The sequence below is a fragment of the Aptenodytes patagonicus genome, chromosome 4, assembly GCF_965638725.1.
Source record: "Aptenodytes patagonicus chromosome 4, bAptPat1.pri.cur, whole genome shotgun sequence".
NCBI classification, from domain to species: domain Eukaryota; kingdom Metazoa; phylum Chordata; class Aves; order Sphenisciformes; family Spheniscidae; genus Aptenodytes; species Aptenodytes patagonicus.
Window position 1 is genome coordinate 20,824,139 of NC_134952.1, and position 14,595 is coordinate 20,838,733.

The 14,595-nt window shown below is 43.4% G+C and overlaps 2 protein-coding genes across 8 annotated transcripts in view; one reads left to right on the top strand and one right to left on the bottom strand.

The window, feature by feature from the left end:
• LOC143159361 (uncharacterized) overlaps positions 1 to 14,595 on the bottom strand; it is an 80,901-nt gene that overhangs the window by 5,359 nt on the left and 60,947 nt on the right. The gene's annotated exons all lie outside the window — the stretch shown is intronic.
• RBPJ (recombination signal binding protein for immunoglobulin kappa J region) overlaps positions 1,109 to 14,595 on the top strand; it is a 162,799-nt gene continuing 149,312 nt past the window's right edge. For 3 of the 6 annotated variants that reach the window (XR_012995163.1, XM_076336057.1, XM_076336060.1), the window contains exon 1: positions 6,364 to 6,472. Coding sequence is in view for 3 of the 6 variants with exons in the window: in XM_076336057.1 (XP_076192172.1) it covers positions 6,459 to 6,472 (14 nt within the window). In the remaining 3 variants the exon portion in view is untranslated. Of the gene's footprint in view, positions 1,228 to 2,635; positions 2,651 to 4,133; positions 4,268 to 6,362; positions 6,473 to 14,595 lie in introns of those variants that run through there. The other 3 variants (XM_076336061.1, XM_076336063.1, XM_076336059.1) reach the window with 3 other exon arrangements.

Consider the following 14,595-nt stretch of genomic DNA (forward strand, 5'->3'; position numbering starts at 1 on the left):
GAACTGGGGTTGTTCAGCCTGGAGAAGAGGAGGCTGAGGGGAGACCTCATCGCTCTCTACAACTACCTGAAAGGAGGTTGTAGCGAGGTGGGTGTTGGTCTTTTCTCCGAAGTAACAAGCAATAGGACGAGAGGAAATGGCCTCAAGTTGCGGCAGGGGAGGTTTAGATTGGATGTAAGGAAAAATGTCTTTACTGAAAGAGTGGTGAAACATTGGAACAGGCTGCCCAGGGAAGTGGTGGAGTCCCCATCCCTGGAGGTATTTAAAAGACGTGTAGATGAGGCACTTAGGGACATGGTTTAGTGGGCATGGTGGTGTTGGGTTGACGGTTGGACTCGATGATCTTAGAGGTCTTTTCCAACCTCAATGATTCTATGATTCTATGATTCTATAAGTTTTAAAATTATTAAAACTTGTGCCATGAAGAGCAAATCTGGCATTTTGGTCTAAACACAGCTTAGTTTTGAAGCATTATAGACTGTTGATGATGCAATGAAACCCTCAAGCACAAGCACTTCAGGAGGAGTAAGCATGGCAAAAGATATTAGCAAGTTGCCAGGTTATACACATGAGCACGAAAAATGGGATTTTTCTTGCTGAATATTGTACTTTGTTTATTGAGATTGCTCCCACTGATGAGAGGGGATTTTTTTTTTCCTGTAATACTCAAAGCACATTGAATAGCCTCAACTGATTGTTGCAAATTTTACTGTACATATGCCCTCCCACAAAAAACAATCCAGAAAAAGAAGCAGTTCTCGTGATTTGCAGTTTCCTAAACCAAAATAAATCATGTATTTTCCCTTCTTGCAGTCTAGCAATAATTAACTACTCATTTTCTCAGTACTGTGTACACTCCTACTGACCTTCTTCATGTTAACATGCAGACACAGCAGTAAATTAAAAGCTGCATTGGCTTTTTCTGTGGTGCCACACAGCCCAAATAGTGTGTTTGCTAGTGGAAGGAAATTCTGAGAAAGTGTTGCAGAATAGACACTGTTTCCATGTGGACAATGTATAACAGGAGAGAGCAAAAAACAAAGTGCAGGTCAAAGCATATTAAAGCTTTCATTTTCACATATTATCCTATGATCTGAGGTGTATTTGTGCATAGTGCAGACTATGTGGGCCTTGCAAGAAAAATGGTGCAGTGTTTAAGACACTGTCTTGGAAATTAGGACTGTTGTGGTCAGTTCCGTGTTCCACCATGCTTTTGTCTGGCAGCAGGTAAGTAATTTAGCCTTGGAGCTTCAGTTCCATCTGGAAAATAGCAATAATAGTACTCCCCTTCCTTGCAAAGCATGATGAAGGTAAATACAGGGGTGGGGTTTTTTTGATGCTCTAGAAAACATTTTTGGTTCTTGTCTGAGAAGTTTTCTTCATGGTTGAGAAAAATAGGTCTGGATTTGTGTGGGAATCAGATATTTTGGTTTCAAGAACTTAAAATGTTTTGAAGAATCTTGTCCAAAAGGAAACAACTTCTGAAATTTCCCAGGACTTTATATTGCTGGAATATTATGCTCTGGGTATGGAAATTCTATATTTTGGGAGTCCAACAGGAAAACTCACCTGCTTTTCACAATACTAATGTTTTTTTTTAGACGATCTCCAAATTTGAGTATAAACTTCTACATGTAAGTTGAAATGCAACCCAATATGAATGTTACTAGTTGCACAAAAAAGCAGAAAATTTGTCAGCTTTTGTTACTGGCCCAGATGCCTCAGCAATTTTCTGACACTCAGCAGTTTTCAGTATTTTGACTTGCCACTTCCCTTGTCTTCTGTAACAATGGGTCCTCCCTTCTGACCTTTGCATGCCAAAAAAGTAGCTAAAAGTCTTCTAAGAGAGCTACAAGTACTGAGCAGGGGAAGCTGGGTGGCAGTTAAAGGAGGCGAGGAAGAACTGGAGGTACTGCAGGGAAAAGAGTGTTCCTCCTGTAGCCCTGGAGGAACACCTTGGAGGTAAGGGGGTGGATACGAAGAGGAGACAGGGCATACTGGTCAGTTGAATGGGCAGGAGCATGGGGGACATAGGACATAAATCCATTGGAATACAGCCTTCATAGGCTCTGCTGCTCGCAGAGCAAATTGGGATACCTCTTTCCCTCTTTTCTGTTTCGTCCCCAGTAGATCAGAGGTAAACATTTCTAAAGGAGGTTCCTAGTCAAGACAAGAAGGTTATCATGAGAAGAGGTTATCTAAGGAGAAAAGATATAACTATCCTTTGCTCTAGCCTACCTTGAGAGGTCAGAAATCGTAGAATAACTTGGGTTAGAAGGGACCTCATGCTGAAAAGTATCTTTCAGGCCCCGGGTCACAGGGAAAGGTGCCTCCTTCACTATCAACTTCTTCCTGTAATTCAGTACAGTGAATATCAGCAATACCAATCAGGGTGAAGGAGGAAAGTACTCCCATCACTTTAGCAGAAAATCCTGTAGGAGGAGTCCTTCTCCTCAGCCACTCATTCACTCCCAGAACTAGATGGCTCAGGCACAGTTTAGGAATGTATTTATTCTTCCACCCTGGATGAAGAGAAGCCACTGTGTATACTAACCAGAAGCATTTGCTCCCTGGTCTATTATCTATGACTTCTGGGGTGCCAGTGATTGTAGCAGGCCAGCTCTAGATCCAGATGTCCTCTCACATACAGGTAAGAGGAAGGTTCATACAAGAACTCTAACTTGTGCCATTACTGGCTGAACAGCAGCATTAGGAGTCCTCTGAAGCCTGGAAAGCCGGTAGTCTTGGTAACAGAATCTTCACTGCTTGTAGCTTCCTCTGGAACGAGCTCCATTCCCCTGCTCCTTCTTATGGTCATCCTGTGCGTGGCTAACACAGGCTTGCTGGATGTCCCATGTAACAAAGAATTTCTGATAGTTCAGTCCAAAATCCCATGTCCCACATTAAGAACTTGTGGGGTATTACTTCTCCCTGCATTTTCTGTGTGTTTTTAATATGGATTTTGTGGCCTCTGCTGCCTGCTCCCTGCCTACCTCTCTCTGCCTCTGGATCAAAGCAACGATGCCAGCAGCACCACTAGCTGAAGGAGCCTGTAAGGAGCTGTGAGGATCTAAGGGAGGCATTCCCATACATGAAGCCTGGCAATCCTACTAATATGTGTCAGAATTCCTCCTAGTTGTTTTCAGCTGGCAAGCTTTTGGTTCATAGCAAAAACTCTTATTATTATTCCCTATTGCACTTAGCACAGTTAAATTTTGTCCCATAGCTACCGTTCCAGCTACTCTTTTGCACTGTCATTGCCTCCCAAGTTGTTTAATCAGAACATTTCATTAGTATACTGCTATTTTTTGTGCCAAACAATTATGTCAAATTTGTCCCCGGACAGTCCTTTGAGGAATGCCACCAGTAAAATCCCTCCAGGCCAATGACTTCCCGTTTGTCGTTTCCGCTTTAGCTACTTCCATACTTCGCTTACAATTCTTGCAGCTACTAATTGTTTCCCACGTGACATTGTTCCAAATGCTTTGCTAAAATCCAGATGGAATATATCCCCTGAATTTTTGTCATGTTGACAAGCTGGTTACCCAATTAAGTAGCCAGATTAATACTCTGACATGTTCTACTTGGGAATTTTCATTTGTGTCCTCACTTTTCATTACTTCAGTTTGCCATGATTCTTGTGTGCTCTTCTGGAAAGAAGAACAGCTAGGTAGATGTTTTCCAAAAGAAGTTCTGGAAGTACCCGGACATCCTCATACTCTTTCTGTCTGGATAAATCGTAATGCATATAAAATGAAAGACTGGGTCCGCTAGAACTACCTAAACATCATGAGAGTGACCTGCCTCTCCAGCCCAGGCAGATAGGAGAGATGTTTGCTGCTGTTGGTTTCTTTCAAAAGCTCAGTTTATATTCATCCTGTCTCTGTGTTATCAATTACTGGCTCATAAGAACCAGGTGGGCTAATAGAAAATTGCTGCAAACATAGTATGAGAACACAAGGCTGGTTCTATTTAGTCAGAAAAACCATCACTCATCAAACTCGCAGAAGAGTAGGGGCAGTTAGCAAGCCTTACTGACAAAATATGATTAAGTGAATTGTCACATGTGCATTCATTAGCAAAATTATTCAGGGGGGTGCAAAACAATTTACACGTGGTTCTGGCTTCCACAGGTCATTGGGTGCATTTCACTTAGAAAGGCTCCTGACAAGACAGGCATGACATCCAGATAATGACTGCTTTCAAGAAGATAAGAAGTTTCCCTTTGCTTGCATCTTTTGGAATCACAGAAGAGATACAGATAAAGGTAAAAATATAATATTTCAATTGTGCCAATGGTTTTAGTGGAATGATACTGATGGCACTTTGTGATTCGTTTGTGAACTGTCACATCCTTTGGGAACTACCTGGAATATGATCTGTATGCTCTGTTGGAAATTCTGAAGATGACTTACTTTATCCAATTTCATGCCCTATTTACAGTTAGTCACTTCGCCCCACCCTTTTCCAGGAATCTTCTCATGATGGCATGTTCTAGCTAGAGTTCTGATCATGTCTGTCTCAGAAGAGTGAAAGATACTTTGTTTCTGTTATTTTCTGTCTTCCAAGATAAAATAAGTTTGCATGCTACTCTCTGTTGAGACTGTCATGAATCTTCAAGGTTCTAATTCTAGCCCTAAATCTATGGAAGATTTCTCATCTTCTAGATTATTTTTCCTATCTACATTTGCAGGCAGACAGCTCCAATACTAGAAGTGTCCATGTTAGGTGTTCTGCTGGTAGTACAGAAATGCTGAGTCACAAACACGGTTTCATTCTGAAGAAGCATTTAGGATTACCTTGCTTAGGGACCTGGCTCTTGGGGCAAATGTCTACAACAGGTATGAGGCTCCTTACTACTTAATTCTTCCAGGATTCAGCAATTTTGTCTCCTCTGTAGGTTTTGAGATAAATCGAGGGAAATACTGTAGTTCCTACTTATGGTATAGGGACCTTCTTCACTCATGGTCTATCTGTCCTGAAATAGATCCTAAGGAGGATTTTCAGATCCCAACTATCTGAAAATATCTTCTGATATTTTCAAGCCCGTGTTCTGGGTGAATAGCCGCCTTTGTGTATGAAACAGCTTATGAAATGTTACCTCTACTGCATACAAGCAGTATGGTAATATTTATGTCTGTTTCGCTGATATTACCTGGATGGGAACAGAAGTTGTATCTTCTGTTCTCTTGTGTTAGTTTATGTGTTGACTACCCTGTTACCATTAAACTTCCCTCTCAGAAACATGGCAGAGAAGAGCCCTTAAAACTATCTGCATATTCTAAGTGTGTATTCTTTATGGTCAGCTTCATATGAGTATTTCTGAGTTGAATGTCAGCTGTTACGCTGAAAGTCTTCCTCGTAATTCTAATGGATTTACCATCTTGTATCATCGTAGAAAACATCACAGTGATACTTTATATAAAAGTAATGAAGGGTGGGCCACATCCACTTAAATTTGCAGAGGCGGGGCATCTGAGGAATTACTATATTTAGTACAATGTTGCTCCATATATTTGCTGTTGTAGGAAGTGACAGGGAGTTTTTGAAGAGGAATTATGCATAAGAAAGGACCCAAGATATTCCTTGGGCAGGAACACATGCCATTGACTGGATTTATCTGTCTTGCCAGGAGGCTCCATTCAGCCTGCAGTATTTTTAGGTAAGTGGAGGGTCATGGTGAAGTCTCAGTCTTTATCTGAGTAGGGGCCTGTCCAACGAACACACTCGTTACGTGTCCATAGTGCAAAGACAAGCTAGAGAGCTGTATTTGCTTTTTCCACCACAGATGAGGGAGTGGTAACCAGCAGTTACTGCCTAGTGAGAGTATGGGTAGAACAGGCTTTTGAAGAGCTGTTTGCACTGCCAGGAGAGGCGAGGAGCTATTTCTGGGCAAACTGGCCAGCCATACTCCCTTTTGAAGCCTCACTGGCAGGATGGCTTTGGAGGCTAGAAGGCAGGCATGCAGTGGGGCACGAGTGATAATCACACCTCTCTCCACCCAGCAAAGCAAGAATTTGTGCAAACTCCTTTTACTTACCAGCAGAAGAATGGGGGCTGCTCAGCCCAGTTCAGGACAAGAAGAGAACCATCCCTCCAACACACCTCAGACAGCCCAAACTGTCTATTGATCTCCAGCCTAGGCAGTATTCCTATTTTTCTAAAGGAGGGCTACTACTATTTGGAAGCCCTCTGCGCAAACTCTTTCTAAACACTCCTTTCTCATTTCCCTTGGGCTGGAAGTTATTTTAGATTTGCCAGCTGGGACTCGGCCCCTGGGCTGATTCCAGCACCTGAGCCTAGTTTTATGTCAGTGAGCTGGCTGATCCCGTGGGATGTTACAGTGTGCCCTGACGCAGGTGGTGCTTGGAAAGGTGCTGCCGGACTTCTGCAAGGAGGTGGAAAGTGGCAGTGTCAAAGCTGAGTGGTGGCAAAGCAGTGATTTCCAGCTCCATCTGATGTTTATTTCCTGGTGAGTGAGTGGCATGTTTAAGAATATTCTTAATGCTTGTGGTGGTAGCAAGAAGTGATATACTAGTTGCTTTGCCTATTCCTGTTCTGAATTTTAGAATATCTGTGACTAAAGATATAGTTACCCCTGCACCCCAGAAGAACCCCCAAAACAGAGACTAATCAACTGGATAATTGCCCACTCCCTAATATCTGAATGTAAAATGAAACTTCTGGTTTAGTACTTTCTGTGCTGCTCATTTTCCAGTGAAAGCAAATTGCCTTTTGATATAAAATACATGGTTCAGTCTCTAGGGAACCCTGTCTTTGTATTCTTCTTGTGCATTATTATTTAAAAAAAAAAAACCCAACCAGTAGCCTGAGGGATCACAGCTGAAGAATGCAGACTTTGTTCCCAGGAAAAAGGTAAAAGGGGAGAAAAATTGTGCTCAATTCTGCTATGTAACCAAGAAAATAAATTCTTTCAGAGAAGAATAGTGCTAGATTTTCCCCTTCAAAGGTATCTATATAACTAACATAATGAATTACAGAATTATTCACAACCAGGAACAGGATGTTTGATTCACCTTGTTTTACAAAAAAAAAAAGGGTCCTCAATTTGTCCCGTGCCATGCAAATAGCAATTGAAGATTGTTTCTGAACATGGATAATGGGGCAGAGATTGGGGAGTTATGGGATGAGGAGGATTGTCTCATGTACATTGATGGCAACAGAAAAACTGAATGGTTTATCTGCAGTCATAGTCATAGCTTTCAGTTAAAGTCTGGTTTATATTCAAAGCTCTCGCCAAACATTTGCTTTTGCCACTTTCTGGATTATTTATCAGCTCGGATTGACATAATAAACTTTGGGCCGTGATGTAAGTCAGATGTCTAAATCTGGCCTTGTATAGGGAACAGAGTGGGTTTTCCCAGCCTAACAAGCCAGAACCTGGCCTGTCAAACGTGTCTGCCATGAGGGACTAGAGAATTAATGAAGTCTGACCCTTTTCCGTGGAGGCTGCTTTCGAGAGCGATACTACTCTGTGGCTAGTAAAACTGGGCCAGCATTCTTTCAGCATCTTTCTTCAGCAGGGTCGCCTCTTTCACAACTACCTGTTATGACTCCTTTTCCAGTAGCTTCCAACCAACCAGCTGGTCTCAGTGGGTCCCTCCAGCACAACAGTGTTGAAGCTTTTGCTCTGGGGGTGGCTACTGGGGGAGCTAAGCGCCATGCATCCTCACAGGAGGGAGGAAGTCTGAGCTGTTGGGAGGTATGTTTCTCTGGGTGGGTCTTCATGCACGGGGAGTTGTGCATGAATTCACAAGCCCCGGCACAGTTGGCACCTGTTTTCTCAGGTGTAAATTCTGGCCCCTCTTCCATCACTCAGTATTTTAGAGGCTGAAGAATTGAAACACTCTTAAGTTGTGCTACTGGTCCCATGCAGCTGAGGAATTACTGAGGAAGCCGGGCATGCTTAGCTACAGGACTCCCAAAGCACCTGCCCTTGAAGCCAGCTTACACTGCAAGCAGTTCTGGGCACTGCCTGTAGTTCACATCTCTGTGCACCATCCTGGGTGACACCTTAGCCATCAGCTGTTTGCTTCCCCCGCTGTCTAGTGCAGGTATGCCAGGTTGTTGTGTGCCTGGGGGGAATCTCCCAGCAGGCTTGTGATGCTCAGAAAGCTCCGGGAGGTAGCCCTCAGGGCCTGTCTTCAGTGGACTTTCCTTGCAGACACTTCTGGACACTGACAGTGTTTCTTCTACCCCAGCCCCTAGGTAACTGAGGTGCTAGCTATTACATGCTTCATCTGAGAAATCTCTTGGCCGTTTTTGTGACCTCTCTAGGGATGTCAGCTAGAAATGCTAGATCCCAGCTTACGCTGCAGTTGTGAGGCTGTGCAAGCATTTGCTCCAAGATACTATCATCCATTGTTTTTTCCATTATAGAGTCTTGGACTCCAGCAATTTCAGAAACATTTGACCATACCCTTAAGACAAATAACTCAGCCCAAAATATACTTCTGGGAGGAGAGTAAGCAAACCTTTCGTGATGACCTTCAGAGTAGTGCATGTGTTTTATGAACTCTCATGTACAACACATCACTTGGTATACCAGGAGGTCTAGATCTACTGCCAATGATTTCTTTCCTTGCCTGCTATAGAAATGATATATTTAAAAGTAGTCATAATTGCTTCTCAGGTTTATCACCTGAGATGAATGAGCCTCAGTGGGGATGCTGTTCCTCTTCCTCCTTTACAGTCTCTTCCATGCTGTGGCCAGTTTATTTTCACAGGTTTTGCTGGGTAACTAGAGTCATAGCTCCTTAAGGTAGATGGTCGCACTTGTGCTTTGCCACCTGTGCTTCCTGAAGACAATGTTGGGCTCTGCTTGCTGAGAATGACAGTTCATCATTCTCTGTTGTGGTTGTGACAATAACTCCTCTGTGAACTTTCATGCCTGGGCCTAGGCAGACATGCTGATAGTTTAGTCCCATCTCTGCTTAGACTTTTCAAGACACGACAGTCCTTTGGGCAGGAGATTGTGTGTCATGCAGGAAGTGTAGTTACTTGCATACTGAGTATCTGCCTAAGCAATCTGTCACAGGCTTGCTGGAGTCACATGGAGAGAGCATGGCTGTAAGATCTCATGGTGAGTTGGCTTGCAGGTATATTGGGTTACCTGGTGGGCAGCTTGCTGCCAGCCGTTTTGGTGGCCTTTCTGTTGGCTGCAGTTTCTCCCTAGGCACATCTGATCAGACATGCAACCAGCGTGGAAGTAGTGGAGCAGGGGGATGTTACAGTATGAATGCAGGTGCTGCCCTCAAAGAATGTGGATGAGAGCAAGGCATGTGCTCAAAGCAAGACATCTGACAAGTATTCCTACCTGGGGTAGGGTAAAAGGCCTCTTCAAGTCAACCCAGACTTCACATTTTCACTCTAGACTCCAGCCTGTCCCCTGAAGGAACAGACCCACTTCAGAGGGATGGATGCGCTGCATACAGTGATGGAAAGTATAAGGTCAACAGGCTTTTAGGAAATCGGACTTGCTATTTAGTAAGTGAATACTTCTAAAAAAATCTCTAAGAAGCCATGGTAACCTTGTGATGACCTTACTGAGCTGCAGTGCATATGGCTGCTTTGTGACAAGGGTTCTGCAGACTGCTATTTTATAGTATTAAATGACTTTAGACCGCTTCAGAACAAAAGAAGCATATTTATCTAATTTTTCATGGTTAACAAGCCAGTGTTACTGAACAGGCTGTCCTAGTATTTTCTTTGAAAAGAATGCATTTTCAGAATGAAAGAAGTCATTACCCTATTCCTGCCATGATAAACAAACAGCCTTAGGCTCCAGTTCGGCAAAGCACTTATGTGCTTACTGAAATGCTACGGTCAATGGCATTTACACATCTGTTTAAAGTTAGAAATGAGAACTTGAGAATCTTCAACTGAATCGGGGCCTCAGTGTTGCCGTTTTTAATTGTAGTGTAAATCCAGTCTTCCCATTGACCAGTAGATGGGGCAAGAGAGCCTCCTTATAGTTACGGTCAAGATTTTTCTGAATGCAAGGTTAAAATGTAGCCCTCGTTAGCTCTTAGGTCAACAGTCTAGTTTGAATGCTCTTTACCTTTGTACTGTAAGGGTAAATTACGTGCTTTGACGCAACTGGACTATTTTCTTTACAAACATGTGTCGTAAACAATTGTTCTGTTCCTTGAAATTCTGAGATTTAAAATGATGTTCCTTTCTTTACACAGGGATGGAAATAAATCTTTTGAAGGTTTTGTTGTGTGAAGAGATGGGAATGAGTGTTCCCTCCCCAAAACTAGCCAATAGTTAGGTGTTTACAATACTCATGGGGATGCAAAGGATCCAAGTTTTAGTCCCTGGTAGTCTTCCATGTGCCTGTAGAGTGTACGAATGACAAGATCACCTTAACTGCCTTTGGGTCATCTTCTCCAATTCTGTCCTCCAAAAGCTGTTGTCACTTTTATACATTTATCGATGCAGCAGGCTTGTACAGACTACCTGAGTGACCACAGTTGCTGGCCACAGTTGCTTTCTGCCCATGCTTCTGGCTTCCTGTTCACACTTCATGTGATGTACTTATCCAAAGAGAGGCTGACTCTCAAAATAAGTCAGTCCCTGAATACTGCCTGTTATAAGGAGTAAAAGCTTTTTCTTGAACATGTAGGAACGTAAAGTCCTCAGTTTTCCTTTAGCCATAATCACACTTCTGCACTTTCTTCTACACATTAGTTCCCTCAGCGTGCTCTGCTTTGTCCCCACTCCTTGGAGCTCAGCTTGGTAATGTGAGTCCTGTTCTTGCAGGCAATGTGGTGCAGGTGCAGGATACCATTGCTGCCTTACACTGAGGCAAACAACTCCAGTGAAGTTGGCCTTGTGTGAGGTAGGAACCTCCACAGGTGCATAGCCCAGTGACAGTGGGGAGCTTCTGCTTGTCCCATAGATGAGATATCATTGTTTGGCTAGTTGGGTGTATCTTGCCCTTGTGGCAGCAGCTCCCACTTTTCAGCCTTGAATAAAAGGTACTGATATATCTGTCCTGTTTTATTTTAGTGGGGCAAGCTTCCTGAGATAGTTGGGTGGAGGGGTGAAGAAACCTGTACCTATATTAAACTCAATAGGCTAGACAAATACAACATGTTAATATAAAACAAAACAGCTTGGCTAAAGATTTTTTTAAAAAACAAAACAAAAAATCCCAACTCTTTCTTCTCAAACTTTCAAAAACTGAAACAAGGGGAATAGATGTGAGCCTACCTTCTCAGATATGTAGGGAAAGCCTCAGCTGCTAGGCTTTGACTAGTTTAGCACAGGGGTCTACGTGCCACCATCTGTCATTATCCGTTTGTGATATCCAAAACTTTTCTCAGGATGGGAGGGAGCACTGAGGAATTCTTGGCTGGATTAGCATGACTTTGTGCTCTTGCTTGAAGCCATTACATGGTTAAAACTGAGATGGGTAACACTGAGTACGGAGGGGGACAAGGTTTAAGCTGGTGTAAACTGAGAGCAGCTCCTTTGCGGACAGTGAAAGTAACCAGACTCTACAGATGCCTAAACTGGTAGGAGTCTGGCTCACCTTCTCCAAAAGTACATTGTACAGAATCTGGGCATTACCTTAACCTGTTCCATATTTTGGAGGAGCAATTTGTGTTACCTCTCCCTCGTGTCACTCAAAGGTTGCTCCAGCTTCTCCCTCTTTTGCAGCCTCATGATGCCCTCAGACTTCATCTCTAACACTGCCTCCTCCACAGTGAGCAGCCTGACTCAGACCAGGCTTCTCGCAGCCAAATTCCTACAGCCTGCCACAGTTCTGCTTTCTTTACTTTCCATTCAGTCTACTGACAGTCCTACAGCAAAAATTCCTTTGGCTCCTGTCATATCTACCTTTGCCTTTGAATGTTTTCATTGGCTCACTGTGTTTTGAATGAAATTTAAATTCCTCAGCGTGTTTTCAGCCAGTGTTTGCATTTTGTTCATTGTGTGTGTCTTGACCATCCGGCATCCTCTGACTTCACCCCTATCCTTGTGGTTTTCGTCTATTCATTTTCTTCATATCCTTCCCTGTTCCTGAAGAGATGTTCTCCTAATAAGCTGAGCAGTATTACTAGCACTCAACCCCCCTACTTTCACACTCTACTCCTGACCTTCCCTCAAGAGCCAGTGATTTTTCTGTTAGTTTTCTGCTTTGTGGATGGAAAGAACTGCTTTATAAGAAACATACTGCTCCCAGGGTAGGTATAAAGCATGGCTCAGACTGCACAGGCTCCTCAGGAACGCGGGTTGTGACACAAACGCAGCGTGAGGCAGCTGGAAACACCTACAGCATGCGGTGGTTTATAGTAAGCCAACTGTTCAGTGACATGCTGGCCTCTGAGGAAAGCTATGCATGCTGTTAGCCAGAGGTATCTCAGGAGGATTGAGAGTCTGTCTGCTATTTGGCTCCTCACAGACAGCAGATGTTCCACGAGAAGGTGAAACATGCAATAAATGACTGTATTTACTTGAAGCAAATCAGAGCTCAAGAAAAGGCAGTGGTCCAGCCAAGTGTGTTTACTGCTGCGGGAATGCTTTTGTGCTGATGCAGCATCTTTCACCCAAAATCTCTGAACATTTTGAAAGCGTTAACAAAGGTAGGCTAGTGCCAGTGTTTGCAGACATATTTGAGCCAGCTTTTTACTGCCTGTTTTGGATACTGCCATTCATATAGCCTAAACTGAGTTTGGTACTGCTATGGCTAGTGGGCCGAGTGTTTCCTTAGCTGCATAGATGGTTTCTGCAGCTGGTGCTGAGCTCATGCTGACGCAGCTATATTGGTAACAGGACCTGAGTGGGCCACTGCACGGCTAGCTCAGGTAGGTACACGTGAGCTGCACTCACTTTAGTGTAAAGATACATTTGTCCTATTTTTAGGAGGAAAAAAAAAAAATCTAAGACCTGGACTGAAGACAGAAGACAAGTCACAAAAATACATCTCTCTTTTCTACTGCTGCTTCTGAGGGGAGGGAAATGGAAAAAGTGAAGTACTGAGTAGATTATCACTAGTGAAAATAGGTTCAGGCTAGGTTGTGCCATGTCTACCTGCTGAGTGAATGTTCAGCTAATGTCTAATACAGGGAAATGTCCAGTGACCCAGAAGGGAGAGACGTAGTCTCTTCATGTGCGTGTGTATTTTACTCATTGACCAACAGATACCTCTTTGGATGCTTATTTTGAGATCCAGAGGTCGCTTGTTAGTCTTCAGTGGCATACAGAAGAGGACTGTATCTTTAGCCAACAGCAGGGTGTTAATGCAGGGATTTCATATTGTTTTTCTAGTAAAGAATGTGCTGCCAAATAAATATCACCTGGTTCTGCGTATGTGCCAGGCGATGAGTTAGGAGCCAGCAGAACTTCACTGCCCTGAACAGTTTCCAGCAGAGCCCTGGAGACTGATGGCTCCAGAATGATTGGGGGATGGCTTCTCCTCTCCGATGTATCCCTAGATAATTCTGGTGGATGGCTCCTCTGCGATGGTCTGGTGGTCCTCTTCTTACTTTTCCACAACATGCAAAAGGGGGCAATCTCTGAAAATTCTTGGGATGGACAAGCAGCTCATGTCCTTCCAACTTGTGTACTTTTTTACTGAGAAACTCGTGTTGTTCCCTTCTCCTTTGCTTAGCTCACTCCTGGTGGTTTTCTGCGGACATTTCCCCCAAATGACCTTGCTAGAACCAAAGTGAAACAAAAGGCCCTACCCACTTTCTGCTCTGAGTCCCTTAACTACAGAATGTTTTCAGTCTGTGGAGAGGATTTTTCCTCTCTCTTTCATTCTCTCTGCTCTCTGGCTGCCCACAGTGACAGCCGTATCTGTTTGATTTGAGGGAAGCCTTGCATGCACTGTGACTGGCTCCTTCTGCTAATAATTTGTTCTCTGGAGCCTGTTGCCGCACAGTATAAATAAATTTCACTGTTTAGTACTTTCCCTTTTTGTTCCCCCTGCTGCTGGCAGTGAGTGGACCCACCCAGTTTTGTTTTTCAAATTTATCTTTCTTTGCCCTTCTTATATCAGGCAAAAATCATAAGATTAAATTAACAAAGATGCATTATTGGTGCATACTTTTTTTGGTCGTCGTGTGTTGCACTAGAAGTTGTGCATAAAACGGGAATTAAAATGCAGCTGACATCCTGGAACAATATTCAGTTTGGTCGTGGGACAGGGAATAAGACTTTATCCCGCTTCAAAAAGTCTAATGGTATGTGCTGAATAGGTACAGTCTCCATATAAAAAGCATTTTTCAGCCATCCTGCCATGTAAACTCAGTCTTTTTATAAAAACAGTCTTAATTTGGCCCATTCCATGCGTGTATGCTGCTAGAATGACCAGGATGTTTAGCACATCAGACCTAGCTTTGCAGTGGTGAATGTAGGTACTGGAAGTTCTCCAGTCGTGGTAGTATGCGTGCCCCTGCAACCTCTAGCTCAGAGTAGGGTAAATATTTAGAGTGGCTGAGCCCAATTTGGGCTCTGTGCTGTTTTAACTAGATTGTTCCTGCCTAATTTAAAGCTGGCTTAGGCATTTCTCCACCACACCAGAATCACTGCTGAGTACACGTACCCCTAATTGGGTATGAT